The sequence below is a fragment of the Gopherus flavomarginatus genome, chromosome 15, assembly GCF_025201925.1.
Source record: "Gopherus flavomarginatus isolate rGopFla2 chromosome 15, rGopFla2.mat.asm, whole genome shotgun sequence".
In the NCBI taxonomy this organism is placed as follows: domain Eukaryota; kingdom Metazoa; phylum Chordata; order Testudines; family Testudinidae; genus Gopherus; species Gopherus flavomarginatus.
Genome location: NC_066631.1, coordinates 12,026,370 through 12,044,717, shown reverse-complemented (window position 1 = coordinate 12,044,717; position 18,348 = coordinate 12,026,370). Strand labels below are relative to the sequence as shown.

At 43.1% G+C, this 18,348-nt stretch overlaps 1 protein-coding gene across 13 annotated transcripts in view; it reads right to left on the bottom strand.

The window, feature by feature from the left end:
• Window positions 1-18,348, bottom strand: part of DEPDC5 (DEP domain containing 5, GATOR1 subcomplex subunit) — a 63,544-nt gene that overhangs the window by 31,684 nt on the left and 13,512 nt on the right. For 8 of the 13 annotated variants that reach the window (XR_007769527.1, XM_050924330.1, XM_050924321.1 and 5 more), the window contains 13 exons: window positions 16,808-16,880; window positions 15,867-15,970; window positions 15,499-15,573; window positions 14,656-14,790; window positions 13,907-13,968; window positions 13,735-13,808; window positions 10,297-10,366; window positions 9,334-9,370; window positions 8,450-8,570; window positions 6,965-7,188; window positions 4,042-4,245; window positions 3,250-3,385; window positions 920-1,017 (listed from right to left, as the gene is read on the bottom strand). Coding sequence is in view for 12 of the 13 variants with exons in the window: in XM_050924330.1 (XP_050780287.1) it covers window positions 920-1,017; window positions 3,250-3,385; window positions 4,042-4,245; window positions 6,965-7,188; window positions 8,450-8,570; window positions 9,334-9,370; window positions 10,297-10,366; window positions 13,735-13,808; window positions 13,907-13,968; window positions 14,656-14,790; window positions 15,499-15,573; window positions 15,867-15,970; window positions 16,808-16,880 (1,413 nt within the window). In the remaining variant the exon portion in view is untranslated. The remainder of the gene's footprint in view (window positions 1-919; window positions 1,018-3,249; window positions 3,386-4,041; window positions 4,246-6,964; window positions 7,189-8,449; window positions 8,571-9,333; window positions 9,371-10,296; window positions 10,367-13,734; window positions 13,809-13,906; window positions 13,969-14,655; window positions 14,791-15,498; window positions 15,574-15,866; window positions 15,971-16,807; window positions 16,881-18,348) is intronic. The other 5 variants (XM_050924331.1, XM_050924322.1, XM_050924324.1 and 2 more) reach the window with 1 other exon arrangement.

The following is an 18,348-nucleotide window of genomic DNA, read 5'->3' as shown; positions in this document are numbered from 1 at the left end:
GGCAAATCTGTTTTATTGGCTTTAAGAGAGTCAGAAGAAATTTTCAGTATAAAAGACACACTCCTAATAATCTGCAATTTAACGTTTAAAAGTGCATTTTATTTCCTCAAGTACAGATTCTCATCCAATTGTTCACAAAGGCCCAAATCCAAAAAAGCAGCTGATCACATTATGTAATCTTGTTTAAAAAAAGGCACATGCTTAACTGTTTAGTTGGATCCGGGCCTTAAAGGCTGTAAAAAGCTCTGCAACCCAGAACCTACAGTTCAAAATGGAAAACCTTATTTACAACTTCTCAAAAGCCTATAGCTCACTACAAATTATCACAGACTTTATTCTCTGAGAATTATTAGAAAGATGGAATCATCTCAAACAATCAACTCAGATATTTTAATACATATTCAGATTCATTTTGCTTTAACCCAAGAAGGCAAACACTCAGTATAGTATAGCACAGTAAAGCACATCATGGAGCATTAGAGAAAAGTTTGCTCTGGTCTCCCCCATGTCTGGACACCAGATTTTGCATTAATGGAACAGATTACCTTACTTTCAACTGAACACACTGTAAGAGCTTATTTGTTAAGCACAAACAAACAATGGACGTCTTTTCTATACCATGACATTTATAAAATGTAACTAGAGGAGCAGAAAGACAGATACAAAACAATGAGGGGATAATGGACATTAATTGCTCAGTGTACAATTGTACATTAGTTTGGAACTATTAAGTGCTTAGTGTTATTCATCACCTGTATCCTGTAGCTCCTGGACCCACCCATGTTCCATGGTTCCTAGCTCCGTTACTTTGTGACGGTTATCCTCTTACATAGCATCCTCCCAGAGCTCCATACCACTAGTCCTTTCATGCTTCTATTTAAAATCCCCAAGCCTGCTCTGTTGATTAGTACTTTATTACCTGCATCATTACTGCCGACCAAACTGCTTGAAAACTCATCCGTTCCACTAAAGCTCAGGAAAGAGATGCTGTCACCTGGATGACGAGAAGTGATGTGCCTGGAGAGAACAAGATGCTGACAGATTAGTTCACTACAGGGAAACAATACCCCCTCTCATAGTTAGGTCAAGTCTTTTAATCAAAAACTCAGATGCAAAAGCAACCTGGGGTCTAAGCTCAGCCTTTGGTGAATCAATGCTCCATGCAACACACAGGGACCAGGACAAACCTGGAGGGATTTTAGATTCTGTACCAATGCAGAATATTGATCCCTATAATTTGGTACCCAATTTCTGGCAGTGACCTATATTATATTCTCACAGGATAATGGATTTCATAGATAACTAGCTACCCACGCATCCACTAGGAGACAAATACAGCTAAACAAGGCTGAAGAAGATTCCCATGTTATGCGCAGGTGCAACTTTAAAAAATGGAAATTCCAACCAGGTCCAAATCTATCATGGATCTATATATATTCAATAGGGAGGAACCAACTGAGACTATGCGAGCAGGAAAGCCTGATGTTAGTGACCACAATTTAACAGGTAAGGAAAAGCTTCATATGAAGTATCATGCAGCGTGTATAGATTTCTTTTTTAAAAAAGCAAAATTTGGGAACGAAAACTTGGTAAGCGTAGAGTAATGGGAATATTAAAATCCATCATGAGTGGGAGGAGGCTAGAGAATTGTAGAAGACACCATTGTTTAAAAGGTGAGACACAAAATTGTCTGGAAAAGAAAATTGCAAAGAAGAAGAATTAACCAGTGTGACTTCCTGCAAAACTAATTCAAGATTGGAGGGTGAAACAACGCTGTACTGGAAATAAAGAAGGGAGAGGAAACCAAAACAATGAGGGTCAATCAAAGTGAGGGCTTGAAGAGAAATGCCAGAGCAGCAAAAAGTAAAAGTTCATGTCAGCCAAGAGATGAAAGGGGAACAATATGGACTTTTACAAAGGGTATGTCTACACTACTCGCCGGATCAGAGGGCAGTGATCGATCCAGTGGGGGGTCGATTTATCACATCTAGTGTAGACACGATAAATCGACCCGAGCGCTCTCCTGTCATCTCCTGTACTCCACCGTTACGAGAGGCGCAGATGGAGTCGACGGGGGAGCGGCAGTACTCGACTCACCGCAGTGAAGACACCACGGTAAGTCGATTTAAGTACATTGACTTAAGGTATGTTATTCACGTAGCTAAAGTTGTGTAGCTTAGATAAATATCTCTCTCTCCCCCGCCCCCAGCGTAGACCAGGGCTAAGACATAAGAGAAAGTAATGCTTGAAAGGAAACAGACCCATTAAAGTTAATGATGGAGGAAAGAGATTAGGTTAATGATAATTCTAAAGAGATTAAGTTACTGAACATTAAAAAAACTTTAATAAAAAAAGTGAAAAACATGGATACAGGAAATAATAAAGACCTTGTTAATAGAGATGTAGCTAAAAAGCTAGTAAGGGAATACCTCGGTGGGAGGAGTGGGGGAGGGTAACTCCACAACTCAGCAGATAGACCCCTCACGAGATCTAGGCTAACTTCCGAAAGAACTTAAAAAAATAAATAAATCATATACATAGTGACTACTGAATGATTTTAGCTCTCTCAGGGGGCAAGATGCAGTGACTATGCTGATACTGCAGGTCTATGTAAGCTCCCAATACTGTTTGGTGCATTGAATGAGATTTGTAGGTAAACAGAAATCTTTAATTTAAGAACAGCTAGCCATTCTTACAAGCAGTCCAGCTCTTGCATTGCATTTTTCACATTTCCCTATCCTGTCAAACATGGCTTTATTTCTCACCAGGTCTCAGCAGTGGGGGAAAAGAGGGGTAGGGCTGAAATTGCTTAAACAGTACTATAAGGCAAAGCCTTTTCCTATGCTTGAAATACACTTCTCTGGAATGGCAAGTTACAGCTTTTGAGCTAGCAAATGCTTCCCTGCACTAAGTAGTAAGGTAGTTACTGAAGGCCTAGGGCACCTGCCGTGGCCATTTCCTGGATGATCCCAGGGGCGATACATTGGCCTGATTATGGGTCTCAGACATTCAGCAAGAAGTAACCTAAGTATGGATGGACTATGGGAAAATAAGACCCATTTCCATGCTTGCTCCTGGGGCCTCATGCATGACAATAAAAATTGTGGCATAGGTACACAGAGCTGACACTGCATACTACAAAATATGTATGTCCTGTACCTTTATTTTCTTTATCCGATATGTGGCTAGCTTTTCACACACTTTTTTTTAAAACTCAGATCAATTTCTTTACTTGGGGGATGGCCTTACCTGCCAGTTGCCTCATGGTAAGCTAGTTCCAGCAGCTCAGCAGAGGAGTGCGTCAGATCCCGCTGCCCGTTGCCCTGCATTTCTGCCATGTTCTGACGAGTCTGGTGGTGGATCTGGATTGCTTCTCCTGATGGACCTATCCAGTTACATATTTATTAGTCTCACCCAATCTTCTCTTGTTGCGTTAGTTTTCCCCAATTCACCCCCAACTCCTCCATAGCAGAAGCACCACTAATTGATACGGAGGACTACAATGTCCCTTGGAAATTTTGTAAGACACAGTCCTCTCAATCTGCAGGAAGTATCAAATGAAATACTGAAGTTTCTCATTCTAAAATACAGACACACTTTTTGGAAGGCCTTTTTACAAGACTCAAGGCAAGCTGGCCATAGTTCAGAATTTGAATCTCAAACCTGGAACATAAACTTGTGCACTTCCATAATAATTCACTTATTGAGCTCAGTCACAGCCCTGCCAGAACCTCCTGTCTAGTAAAGGCCACCAGAAATTCCCATCTGCTGCCGACAATAAAAAAGGAGAACTCTGGGCTTCCATATCCTCCATCTTCCATAAACTTGCTCCATGATATCCAAGCACTGCAGACACTAGCAGATGACAACATTCTTAAGAGACAACATGGCATCAGGTTGTGTCAGTACTTGGCTCAGTCCCCACTGTGCTGCATTCTACCTCAGGAAACCAGAACAGTTCACTCTGCCAGCTTATCTCTGCCCTCCCCATGTTAAAGCTCAAAGCTTTAACAGTTTCAAAAAACATACTATAAGACTCACCCACAGGAAAAGTGTGCATCCAACGCCTCCTATTGGATGTGAGTTTCATGGGCATGCGGGATGGTGCAAAGGGATTTATTAATGCCCGCTGTGGCGTATACCCCCCAGGACGAATGTGCAGCATGGATTCTGCACTGCCTACATGAAATCTCCCTGGTGCGCTAGAGTCTCGCTGCTGTGACTCTAGCATATTCTCAAGGACATCTGCAAAACACAATTTTCAGTTAACATAAGACCAAACAAGAGCCACACAAAAGAGGGTGCACTACTTAGTAAAACAAGGGCCACTAGGACAAGTGGGGATCTGCAGAGGGAGGCTGAAGGAGGCAGATGGTACTAATCCAGGAATTACACTATAAATGAGAGTACAGACAAGACAGAACCAGGATTTTCTGCATTTAAAAGCATTAAAGTAGGAAAGCCAGAGAGGAAGCAATTTCTAAACAAGCCATGAAGAACTGTTATTTCTTCCTATTTTTCAATAATAAACAAAGGGTTCTCACCCAGAACTCTAGACATTCCTGACAAGTTATAACAAAATATTGATGAAGCAGAAATTTAAAGACAGCAACTGCAGCGAAGTTATAGGAGATTGGGCAAAGGGGAGATCTAAGGAAGTAAAGTACTGCATTTTTTTTAAAAAATGGGCAGTTTCAACTATTGAAAGAAGTGGTAAGAATCATTACACTACAGCATGCTTTCACCACAGGATACAAGATCTTGGTGAGCTCGTTTAAGTCACTACTATCTGATGCACAGCACAAAAGCATCTATTTAGAATTAAGTGTAAATGAAGGAAAGAAATGAAGGAAGTGGTGAGGACTGGAGAACACAGAAGAAGTGTCTTAGACAAAGGCATACAGGGCACCTAAGGGAAAGTTAGTGAAGAAGTTAAGAATACAAAAAGGTCCAGACTATGCAAGAGGAAACTCAAGGCAATAAAAGTGTGGAATGCAGAGGAAACTGCAAACAACAATGAAAGAGGATATTTAACAAGAAAACAGAGTTCCCAAAAGCAGTAAAACGAAAGATCCAATTAAAGAAGAAAACAGGTGTGACAGAAATACAAATGGAAGAGCTAATAGAATACATCCTGGGCATAGTTATAACAAAAAATGAGAAGGGTGAAGAAGAAGCTTAAAGACCCTACCCATATGTGGCAGACACTCCTGTATCAGGTTTAGTGAGGCAAGAGGGATAGTTTCCAGGTTACAGAAGATGACATACACTGATATCCATCAGTACGAGCAGATGGGCTCTACTGCAGAACTCTTAAGAACCCAATAATAGCTAGCTAGCTTATATAACCCTTTTCATCCATAGATGAAGTACATTACAAAAAGGTAAGTATTAATTATCCCCCATTTACAATGGGTAAACAGACTCAGAGAGGAAGTGACTTGCCTACGGTCACACAGTTGGTCAGTGGTAGAAAGGAATAGAATCCAAGTCTTTGACCCACTCCCTCAGTACAGTCCCCCCAGATATTGCTTTACTTTTAAGGAAACTATTTATATATTGCTTGATATAGGGAAAGTACTGGAGAACTTAAGCAGCAAAAGCAGTAGTAAGTTTTTAATAGGAAAAGAGGCAGTTACAGGCCAGCATGTCCAACTCCTATCACAGGGCTGATACTGGTGTCAGATGAGATGGCAAGACCTCAGTGAAAAGGAAAGCATAAGCAGCCTTCATTAAGAGCAGATTGAGTTAAAAAAAAATCTGACTGATTTCTTCTAAAGAGCTTCAAAATACTGGTGAAGGGTGGACAGAGAGTGCAATTTACCTAGATTTAAGCAGGGCTAAGGAGAAGGCACCACATGCTGTCAGAGGACGAAATTAATAAAAAAGGGCAGGCACCAGTGCTAACATAGCAAAATGGCTCTGTTAGCTGGCAGGAGGAAGAATCCAGAAAGTTATAGTTAATGACAGCAAATCTTCATGGAGAGGAGTTGTAAAGGGGGTCCCGCAGGACCCACTGCTGAGAGCAACTGTATTACACAGATTCATAAGTGGCTTGGAAAATGAAACAATAGTTGCACATATCCACACCACAGATGATCCAAAGGTAGGAGGGGACACAGAAGAATAAAGATCTCTTTAAGGAAGATGTTAACAGGGAAGGGAAATGGGCAGATCAGTGTCATTGCCTATATAGGAAAAAGAACGAGGAGTACTTGTGGCAACTTAGAGACTAACAAATTTATTTGAGCATAAGCTTTTGTGGGCTAAAACCCACTTCATCGGATGCATGCAGTGGAAAATACAGTAGGAAGATACACACACACACACACACACTGAAAAAAGTAAAGCAAAACAAAACCTATTTCCCCATGCTAATTTTTCCCCCTACTGTTACTCACAGCTTCCTGTCAACTGTTGGAAATGGGCCATCCTGATTATCATTAGAAAAGTTTTTTTTCCTCCTGCTAATAATAGCTCACCTTAATTGATTACTCTCATTACAGTTGGTACAGCAACATTCATTTTTTCATGTTCTCTGTGTATATATATCTTCCTACTGTATTTTCCACTGCATGCATCCAGTGAAGTGGGTTTTAGCCCATGAAAGCTTATGCTCAAATAAATGTTAGTCTCTAAGGCATCACAAGGACTCTTGTTCTTTTTGCGGATACAGACTAACATGGCTGCTACTCTGAAGCCTGCCTATATAAGGTGAGCCAATAGAAACACAAAAGGGAACTGGACAAGTATAAAGGGAGCGACAGCACTGAACCCAGAGCGCAGAGGTGTGCACTGTGGATAAACACATTTTCAAAGCTGTAACATGAATGCTGAAGTGAAAATTGCCCCCTCTGTGCTGCTTTGAAAGTGACCGATTTGAACTCAGGACCTCTCTCTTCCTACCCCAAAACCAATGCACAGCGAAGGGACTTCCCTATCTCCATTCGTGCCTCAGTCTGACCTCGGGTGCTGGTGTAGCCCAAGGAGCTGCTGACTTCGTATTGGTGCAAATGAGGCCGTGGGATCATCAAGATGTTGGAGATCTTCCCCAGGGAGCTGTCATCGGAAGCTTGGCTCCTCACCTCCTCTGGGAGCAAGGTGCGGCTCTGCATGGAAGGGCTGGATGAGACATCATAAGAGCTAGAACTCTTCCTGGTGCGGCTCTCTCTCTCCCTCGCGGACCTACTGAAGGATACATAGGTTCAATAGCACTGAAGTGAAATCCCACTTCCTGGGCAAATCAAGAGGATTCAACAGCTTCTCACTTATCCAGGAACCTGTAGATTGATAGCTGAATCCAAGCATAGTGCTAAAGGGTTAGCGTCACCATCTTTGAATATATGAGTGCAATGGCACATTTGCCTTCCATGGCTAGCATATTAAACAGTTATCCATCAACACAGGATACTGAACACTAGAAATCTCCTAGCTAGGCAGCAGTGCTCCAAAGGAAGCCTGCTCAGCACCTCCCACAATTCTGCAGCCATCAAGCCAGCCATGGCATTGATGGGATTTGGAAGGAACCAGGCCCAGCCCTACACAGCTAGAAAACCAGACTGGCCAAGAAGTTCTAGAGCTCCCTTAAAATTAAATTAAAGGTTTTTAGAAGATACTGGCATCTTTTCAAGCTAAGCTCTATCAGCTCAGTACATTGAGTGAATGAATCCATGTATGCAGATGTTTGTGTACATAGCTCCCCTAGACCAATACAATGCCTCCCAAGCCCTGAAGCAAAGATAACTGACGACATGCTGAAGCAGCCCCATTAGGCCCATCTTCATGAAACTGCACCAGGAACTTAGGGAGATTGAATGTAATTAGCCAAAAAAAAGCATCTGGCCAGGACATCAGGATGAACGCCCTACTCAGGAGGAATGCCACAGAAATTTTCAGTGACCCCATGGTCATGAGCTCTATTTCAATTCACATCCAGAAATTAACCCTTTGAGTTATTAAAGGATTCCACACCCCCTACCCACCCTGTTTGGCATCATCTCAGAGGACAGAGCACCAATCTCTGAATGACCATTTCCACTTGCAGCAGCTCCGATGTGTTCCTCAAAAGTCATCCAAGTATGAAACCAGCCTAACCATGTTTAGCTTGCAAAATCTGACAGGATCACAGGAAAGAGAAAGATGGCTACAATAATTTTTCTGTTTGAACAAGCATGCAAAATTTAAATTGGATGGAAATATATTGATAGTTATTCCTTTTACTAGTTCCCATAGCATTAATATGGCTTCACAGTAGCATGGTGCGAGGGCCGCCAGCAGGAAGCTCACTGATATCAGCTGAAAATATTAGTTCTAAACATTATTCTCAGATAAGTTTTAAGCTCTTAGTGTTCAGCCTTCCCCATCTTTTCCAAGAGCATTTTATATATGTCAGCAAATGCACTTAAGTGGTGAAGCTGAACCAGAATCAGTTTGCTTAAAAGCTTCCTACCTGAAAGTGGTACAGCGCTGGGCTCGGGATGGGCCAGGCAGTCTGAACACTTGGGCATCATAGCCATCATAATCAACTTGAATGGGAAGGGCATTCTCAGCATCTTTAGGAGCCCCTAGTGCTGGAACACACAACATTTAATACTAGCGTCTCATTTACAATTACTGTTAAAGATCTGAGATTGCTGGACAAATTATAAGCAGCCAGAGACAAGGAACTGTCCGAAAATATATGGTGAGGAACCGCAAAGAAGAGTCTCATGTATAGAACAACTGAAACAGATCCATTGGCTCAACTGGGAAAGCAATCATCTGGGAACCAGCGATTTAGACCCACTATTAATTCCTCCCATACATTCAGTCATTCGCTGACAAGTCTTCCTATTTGTATGAGCTGTTGTGACCACCTCCAACCAGGATGTGCAGGTTTGTAGAAATGACCTCATGTGTAAGGACAAAATAACTTCCCCTTCTGTTCACATGCACATTCCTGAAAAAAGGTGGTATTGCAGTATGAAAGCCAGAGATTATGTAATTCTGTATATAAGGCATTTCTAGCCCCTAAAGCACGGCAGTCAAGGCCCATCCTTCCCTCAAGCCACACTGCTAGAAGGCCAAGGCCTATACGTCAACTTGACACCATCTCCTCTAGCCACTGACAAGCAGTCAGGGCTAAGAACCTACCCCACTGATCACATGCCAGGAAGTCAGCTTAGATACCTATACAAGCACCCCAGGACACATGCGTCTTGTTTTGCTGCCTTTTGCCGCAATTATCCCCTTTTCAGTCCCATCAATAGTCGTTTCATTGCAGTTTCATTGCCTTGTTAGAGTCATTTATTGTTTTTTAAATCAACTGGGTCATTCCAGTACTGAATTACTCACAGGGATCTCGACCGTTTTTCACTTTCTCTGTCAGCAACTGGAGGAGCAGACACAGGAAATGTGATGAAGAAAATAAAACAGGTCAGCAAGTTCCAAGGAAATTTGACCCCACAGTGACTGAGGGTCAGACTTAACACTTGGTATCAGACTACAGGGTTTATTCTGCTGACTCAGATCAGGCAGCCAGACCATCTCAGTGATGCAGAAGTTTGACACCCAGTCACAATCCCCACAGACATTTTTTTCCTCCTCCCCAGTGTCCCTTCTCCCTCAAAATTTTCCCATGATAGACAGAGGCTTTTTAATATCCCATATTATCTAGAACAATTCACTTTTAAGTACCATGAGCTTCCCTTCACCCCATACTGGCAAGTGCAAGTTTTCAAACTAGCCCCCCTTTCATAATCGCTATCACACCGAGGGTACATACTGCAAAGTAAGGTGCAACCAGCGTAGTACTGGCATGGGTAACAGCAGAAATGAGGATATTGCAACATGGGCTTCCATACAGGCTAGCTGGTCAAGTACAAGCCTGCTGGATACTCTAGCTACATACTTAAGTTGCTGGCCTGTGCTGGGTTTCATGATGCCACATCTACACTGCTATTGTTGCCTGCACTAGCTAGATTAAAGCTGTCATGCGTATGCCTACACCATGCTATTATTACACATTAATTTCCAGTGCAGATGTACCCCAAGAATCACAGCTTTGAATTCTGTCACTAGCACAGAATCCAGTTAGTCACCACTGACAGAGCTAGAAAAGGGCTCTGAAGCCTGGCACCAAAAAGAATTACAAGTCCTTTTGAACGATAAGGCGGCATGGGTTCCTTTAGCTCACAATTGAATTAATATGGACTAGGGGCCATGTGGAAAAGACAAGGACTGTACACCATGCCTCAAGCTAAGGAGATACCAGTTTGTCCAGATGACAGGAAGAAGAGAGCCCAGTGATCAGCCTACCTTCCTTCCTGCCAGTTTAATCCGTGGGGTGAAGCTGTTACATAGGAGCTGGCTTTTGGATGTGTAGAAACTAGAAAGGAAAAACAAAAGCTTGTTTAGTTAACTTTTAGGAAATGAGCATTTTAAATAAAAGTGTTGAGTTTGGCTTATTTTCTGTCTGTACAGGCTGGGGAAAAGGGAAGGATTTTGAGCCAGGCTCTTTCTGGAAAAAAGAGATGAAGTAGACATCAGGAAAGATTTGGATAGATGGTTACAAAGGTACTTTAGGTCAAGAAAAAGCTGGACTCTATAAAGCCCCACCCTTAGACTCTCAAATGTAACTTAACTCACAGTTCACCTCAATAATCTAACAATTATAGACTCAGACTCACAGACTTTAAGGTCAGAAGGGACCAATGTGATCATCTAGTCTGACCTCCTGCACAAAGCAGGCCACAGAACCGCACCCATCCACTTCTATAACGAACCCCTAACATATGTCCGAGTTATTGAAGTCCCCAAATTGTGGTTTGAAGACCTCAAGCTGCAGAGAATCCACCAGCAAGTGACCCATGCCCCACGCTGCAGGGGAAGGTGAAAAACCTCCAGGGCCTCTGCCAATCTGCCCTGGAGGAAAATTCCTTCCCAACCCCAAATATGGCAATCAGCTAAACCCTGAGCATGTGGGAAAGACTCACCAGCCAGCAGGAAAGAATTCTTTGCAGTAACTCAGATCCCATCCCATCCAACATCCCATCACCGCCCACATGGCATACTTATCTGCTGATAATCAATGATCAATTGCCAAAATTAAGCTATCCCACCATACCATCCCTTCCATAAACCTATCAAGCTTATTCTTAAAGCCAGATATGTCTTTTGCCCCCACTACTCCCCTTGGAAGGCTGTTCCAGAACTTCACTCCTCTAATGGTTAGAAACCTTCGTCTAATTTCAAGTCTAAACTCCCTAGTGTCCAGTTTATACCCATTCGTTCTTGTGTCTACATTGGTACTAAGCTTAAATAATTCCTCTCCCTCCCTAATATTAATCCCTCTGATATATTTATAAAGAGCAAGCATATCCCCCCTCAGCCTTCTTTTGGCTAGACTAATCGAGCCAAGCTCTTTGAGTCTCCTTTCATATGACAAGTTTTCCATTCTTCGGATCATCCTAGTAGCCCGTCTCTGAACCTGTTCCAGTTTGAATTCATCCTTCTCAAACATGGGAGACCAGAACTGCACACAGTATTCCAGGTGAGGTCTCACCAGCGCCTTATATAACGGTACTAACACCTCCTTATCTTTGCTGGAAATACCTCACCTGATGCATCCTAAAACCGCATTAGCTTTTTTAACGGCCATATCACATTGGCGGTTCATAGTCATCCTGCGATCAACCAATACTCCAAGATCCTTCTCCTCCTCAGTTGCTTCCAACTGATGCGTTCCCAATGTATATCTGAAATTCTTATTATTAATCCCTAAATGCATGACCTTGCACTTTTCACTATTAAATTTCATCCTATTACTATTACTCCAGTTTACAAGGTCATCCAGATCTTCCTGTATGATATCCCGCTCCTTCTCTGTGTTAGCAATACCCCCTAGCTTTGTGTCATCCGCAGACTTTATTAGCACATTCCCGCTTTTTGTGCCAACATCAGTAATAAAAAGGTTAAATAAGATTGGTCTCAAAACCGATCCTTGAGGAACTCCACTAGTAACCTCCTTCCAGCCTGACAGTTCACCCTTCAGCACTACCCTTGTAGTCTCCCCTTTAACCAGTTCCTTATCCGCCTTTTAATTTTCATATTGATCCCCATCTTTTCCAATTTGACTAATAATTCCCCATGTGGAACCGTGTCAAATGCCTTGCTAAAATCGAGGTAAATTAGGTCTACTGCATTTCCTTAGTCTAAATAATCTGTCACCTTCTCAAAGAAGGAGATCAGGTTGGTTTGGCAGGATCTACCTTTAGTAAAACCATGTTGTAATTTGTCCCAATTACCATTGACCTCAATGTCCTTAACTACTTTCTCCTTCAAAATTTTTTCCAAGACCTTACATACTACAGATGTCAAACTAACAGGCCTATAGTTACTCGGATCACCTTTTTTCCCTTTCTTAAAGATAGGAACTACGTTAGCAATTCTCCAGTCATACGATACAACCCCCGAGTTTACCAATTCATTAAAAATTCTTGCTAACAGGCTTGCAATTTCATGCGCCAGTTCCTTTAATATTCTTGGATGAAGGTTGTCTGGGCCCTCCAACTTTGTCCCATTAAGCTGTTCAAGTTTGGCTTCTACCTCAGATGTGGTAATATTCACCTCCATATCCTCATTCCCGTTTGTCATCCTTCCATTATCCCTAAGCTCCTCATTAGCCTTATTAAAGACTGAGGCAAAGTACCTATTTAGATATTGGGCCATGCCAATCCTTAACCTCCTTTCCATCCTCAGTGTTTAGCGGTCCCACTTCTTCTCATCTCTCATTCCCTTCCTCTTTCTCCGGAAAATTGTTCACTTCCGTTAACTTTTGCAAGATGTGATGCTACGTGCCATTGGTGACTCTCTCCCTAACTGACTTGCCCCTAATGATTGCACCATAATTGTTTATAAGCTACTCCCCACCCAAGCTTCTCCCATCTGAATTTGCAACCAGTCAACTATTTGCGATAATGTGTATCTTGCAGTAAGAAAAGATTCAGATGAGACGTCCTAGAGCACTCTTTCTTATAAGGCAAAGAGCTACCAGAAGTTCAATCTACTTGGAAGGACAGAATATGACAGAATCTGTGTAAGTGGTTACTGGTCAAGACACCCAGGCATGTAGAGACAGGAAGAGAAAACTTACCTACGCTAGCAGCAGCTATATGGATATTGTTGAATGTGTGCATGTGTGTGTGTGTGTGGTGGGGGGTAATTCAACCTCTGGCCCAGCCTCTTATGAAAACAGAGAATATTGTCAGAGTACTTAACAAAAAGATACTTGAAACAATGGAATATAACCATACCATGGCTTGGTGGTTGAGAACATCACACTACAGCCCTCAGTGTTTTATTAGGATCATATACCTGCTCCAATCTTTACCCACATCAGACCCACTTTCCTTACCCATCACAGCTTATTCAGGATTTACTCCTGAGTTGGTTGAAGTGATCTGACCAGTCCATTCTGATTTGCTTAACTTTCAGCATTTGCTTAACAAACTTCAAAGACAGAAATGAGTCTGCTGGACATTGAGCCTCAGCAAGCCTCCTTCCTTTACAAATTGCTCTATAAGCTTCTAAATTTTGTATGTATACACTTTGCTCTACCTGTGCTTTGCATGCATAGCAGGAGAAACTAACAACATGGAATGAAATGAAGAATTCAGCAGGTCAGTAGAGAAGAACACGCAGCATGAAGGCTCAACACTAGCTGATATTTACCTATAACCCCAACAACACACCTACCTATGGTTTATCCAGTGTGGAATATTGTAGTCATCTCCTAAGCGAGAATCTCCAAGACCACTGCGATTGTGCAGCTAAGAGAAGAGAGTTCACAGATGCAACAATTACTGAGAGTTTTGGCCAACTAGTCTCATAACAAGCAGCACTTTCAGGGGAGCCAAGATTCTGTTACCTTGAAGAGTGGAACAGCATGCAGTGGTTGCTCCCCCATGCATACTAAATCTACACCAATCCCTGAAAACAAAGAAACGAAGGGGTTAAGCCACATACGATCCAGAACTGTTGCTGCTGGCCTAATCTAAACAAGTCATAAGTCTGAGATAACGTTACATAAATCTGCTGTATTTGAACCAGATTTTTAAATCTGATTACAATAAACTGCTAATGATCCCATGCTTTCTGCGCATTAACTACCATGAAGCAGAAGTAGCCTTCTTTATAAGCAGGCTGCTCTTTCTAGTCAAATATTTAACACAATGCATTTGCTTCCACGACAGTGATCTGCAATACCAAAAATGATGGCGAGCACAGGTGTGCCCAGATGTTGTTATTGCTGTGGTTTACCCATACAGAGTGCAGGAAGGGAGATATGCATTAGTCATGGGAAAACTTCCTATCAGATAAAATTGTCTTTCAACGGAAAATTCCTCCTGGCCTGATTTTAAGAAGTGCTGAGCACTCACAAATCCCAGTGAAACTAAGTGGAGCTGCAGGTGCTCAGCACCTCTAAAAATCAGCATATTACTGCACTTAATTTGGAAATAAGTCTTCCAGCTATAAACTGTCTTCAAGATGGATACAGGACCTTGCGATGGTGCCTTTGGGAGAGCTAAGGGAAGCAAAGGATCTAGATGAAATTAAGGTTGTTTGCATACACAGAGGTTGTAAAACATTGCCAGTTAGTTACGAAAACTATTTTACCATTATCTATCATGCGCTGTTTGGTCAGGATCATGAGGAGACGGTCCACTTCAAACACACCCACCCCAGGTGTGATAACCACAGACATCTGTCCAGTCCGGTCAAAGTTGCGGTTTATGTAATGCTTGTCAAACACTATGGAGATAAATCAGAATCAAGGAACACACATATTTTAAAATAAAATCAAGTTAAAGATTTCATGAGTGCTCAAGAAATAACGAACTCACTATTGATGGTGGTAGGAAGCAACCTTCCCCAAACACGAGCGCAGCCAGTTAGTGGCTACAAGACCATGACCAAAAATGTTTTCCCCGATTTTGAAAAACATGGTGGATTGGCAGTAGAGGTAGGAAGAAGGGCAAAAGATGATGGGTGTAGGCATGCATATACATGGGTGCCTGTCCTGTCTGCTAGAGTTTGCTTTATTGCCACTTAGACAAGATGTCAAACACAGTGAGCAACAGGTCAAATAGTATGATATGCCTCTCTACAAAAATATAAAGCCACTGCATTATGGTGACTGGAGGACTCTGATGTATAGAAGCCACACTGATACACATTAGACAAAGGAAAACGAAATATTTAATGCAGACAAAGCTTTGCAGTTGGTTCCAAGAACCTAAACTGCCCAACTTTAGACCTTTCATCTTTAATACCAGTTCTCATTGAAATAGATACAGACTAGTTACTGTTGAATGAAAGACGTAACACCTTAAATAGTTTTCTCCTCCTTGCTTTCCCAGTTAGTGCTAGGCAAGCAGCACTCCACAGAAATCTACTGGCTGTAGCTTTCTGTGGTCCCGCCTCTCCATACTTTGCACAAGTTTATTCTTCATTACTCACCATTGAATGAAAGATTTATGGCCTCCAGGTAGTTCCCTTGTGCTGAGGTAGAATTATACCCTGCGGGAAAGCCATCTGGACAAGAGATTGAAAGAAATAATTTCATTTTTAATATATGCAGACAAATGGACATTTCCTGCATGTTAGAGTTATTCTCACATCTCTCCCTTATACAGAGTAGGAACTTGTGCTTCCCAGGCCATCTCAGACAGAGCCACAAGAAACTGGAAGCAGCAAGAATGTCATTTGTGGCATAAGCACTGGAACAGACAACCTCAGTGTAGAGTGTTGCTAGACCCAGAGCTATAAGCTTTGCAGCTAAGTTTCATTTAAAAACACGAAAAACAAAACAAAGAAGATCTCCCTACCTGCCTGTTCCAATCGCACCAGCACTGGATACTGAATAAAAAGTTTTTTAATGGTCACAAGCAATGACGTCCACTCTTCTCGTCTCTCATTCTGTACTACAACCCTGAAAGGAACATAACTTTTGAGGACCATAGAAGGAAAGAGAGCATGAGGCTTCTCAGAGGAAGTTTTAGAGAGAGAGAAGGATGCACAAGTTACAGCTTGAGGAAATGGATAAAGAGGAGAGTGGATACGTCTACGACTCTGTCTCCCAGGTGAGATAGCTATGACACATCCATCTTATGTGTATTAGTATCCATTCATACCTATAATGTGCTAGGTGCTGTACAAACATCAAAGCAGACAAGGTCCCTGCCCTGAGGACCTTACAATCTGTGGATTATACAAGATCTTACATTATAGCCTACATGTAAGAGAGAAATATAGTAAAATGTTCTATGTTTAATATGAAAAAGCATCATTTCTTTTTAAAGGAGGAACTGGCATTCCAAGCTAGACCAACTTTACCAGCTGGCAAAAGCTTCAATAACCATATCCCATCCTGATCAGCAGACACAGGACTCAAATACTTAACTGGAAATATAATCAAAGTTTCAGCATTGGCACCCCACAAAGGGTCTATCTATCTTTTGGCTACTCAAAAAAGTAAACATTATAAAGACAGCCAAGTCTTACACAAAATGCTACTATTAGCACTACAGAGAAAGCCCTAAAGCCTCTGAAGTTTGTCATCGATTTCTATAACTAAGTAGCAGCAAAATGTGAGTGTGGCGAGAACTGGTCAATTTGCCAGGACTCAGAGAGGGATGTTTCTCATTGTGCTAAGATCTTGCCCTTGTGATGTATTCTAGCAAGAAACGTGTCTCATTAATAAGAATTACATATGCGTTTGTTCAAAAATATCCCTTAAAACGCAAAACTGTCACAGGGGAAAATATACTTGTAGAAATCTTCATAAAATCTTCCCTCGTGATCCTGCCGAATTGAGCCACGGTGTATCTCAGGAAACTCATCTGAAATGGAGAGGACAGCAAGTATGAAGATGGTTCATTCAGAAATCTGAAGAGGGGCCCCAATATGCTTACTCCCTTTTTTAGCAAAGAGAAGTTATTTCTAGAGAACATCTAAATCTGTAAGAAAAAAAATCAGATCTCTCCGACAATATTAAATTTGGTTTACAAATGAAGTCACAGAGATCTTTCTACAAGAGTGAGTACTTTAGGAACAATTTGCATATAAGCCCTACACCCTTTCATGTATCAGAGGGGTAGCCGTGTTAGTCTGGATCTGTAAAAGTGGCAAAGCGTCCTGGGTCTCAAACTCAAATGACCAGGGGTCTCAAACTCAAATGACCACGAGGGCCACATGAGGACTTGTACATTGGGCCGAGGGCCACATTACTGACACCTCCTCTGCGCCGCCCTCAGCCCCACCCCCCCTTCCGTGAGGCCCTGACCCTCCCTCACCTCTTCCCACACCTTCCCTGCCCCCATTCCAACACCTTCCCTGAAATCCCCACGCCAACTCCGTCTCCTGCAGGGGCTCAGGGCAGGGAGTTGGGGTGTGGGGTGCAGAAGGGATGAGGGGTGCAGCAGGGGGTCAGGGCAGAGCATCGGGATGCAGGGGGCTCAGGGCAGTGGGTTGAGGCGTGGGGTGCAGGAGGGGCTCAGGGCAGGGGGTCGGGTGCAGGGTGCGGCAGGCGGTTCAGGGAAGGGGGTTGGGGTGCAGAGCGGTGTGGGGTGCGGCATGGGGCTCAGGGCAGGGGGTCAGGGTGCAGGGTACGGCAGGGGGTTGGGGTGCAGCAGGGGGCTCAGGGCAGTGGGTTGGGGTGCAGGAGGGGTGTGGCAAGGGGTTGAGGTGCAGGGTGTGGCAACGGGCTCCGGGCAGGGGGTTCGACTGGAGGAGGGGACAGGGTAGGTAGGCACCCTGCCTGCCAGCCCGCCCTGCCCCTGCACCACTCCAGGAAGCGGCTGGAACATGGGGGTAGGAGAGGCACAGGGGTGTGTGTTAATGTTGCTTCAGGCACCGCCTCCAGCATCTCCCATTGGCTGGGAACGGGGAACTGTGGCCAATGGGAGCTGCTGGGGGCAGTGCCTGAAGCAACATCAATACACACCCCTGCGTCTCTCCTCCCTCACATTCTTTCCACCTCCCGAAGCGGCGTGGGGGCAGGCAGGCAGGGAGCCTGCCCTGCCTCTGGTGCGCGTCAGGCTGGAGCCACTCTAGGTAAACTCTGGGGGAGAGTGGGGGGACCGTGAGGAGCTTGCAGGCTGCAGAAAAATAACCTCGTGGGAAGTATGTTTGAGATCCCTGTTATAGACTAACAGATGTATTGGACCATGAGCTTTCGTGGATGAATACCCAACTTCATCGATGCATGTTAGGTTTTTCTTTAAAGGATTCCCACAAGGACTGATCAAGCACCCACTGTGTTTGGCATGGACTCCTTTGGACCGAGAGTGCATCCACTTAACACAAAGA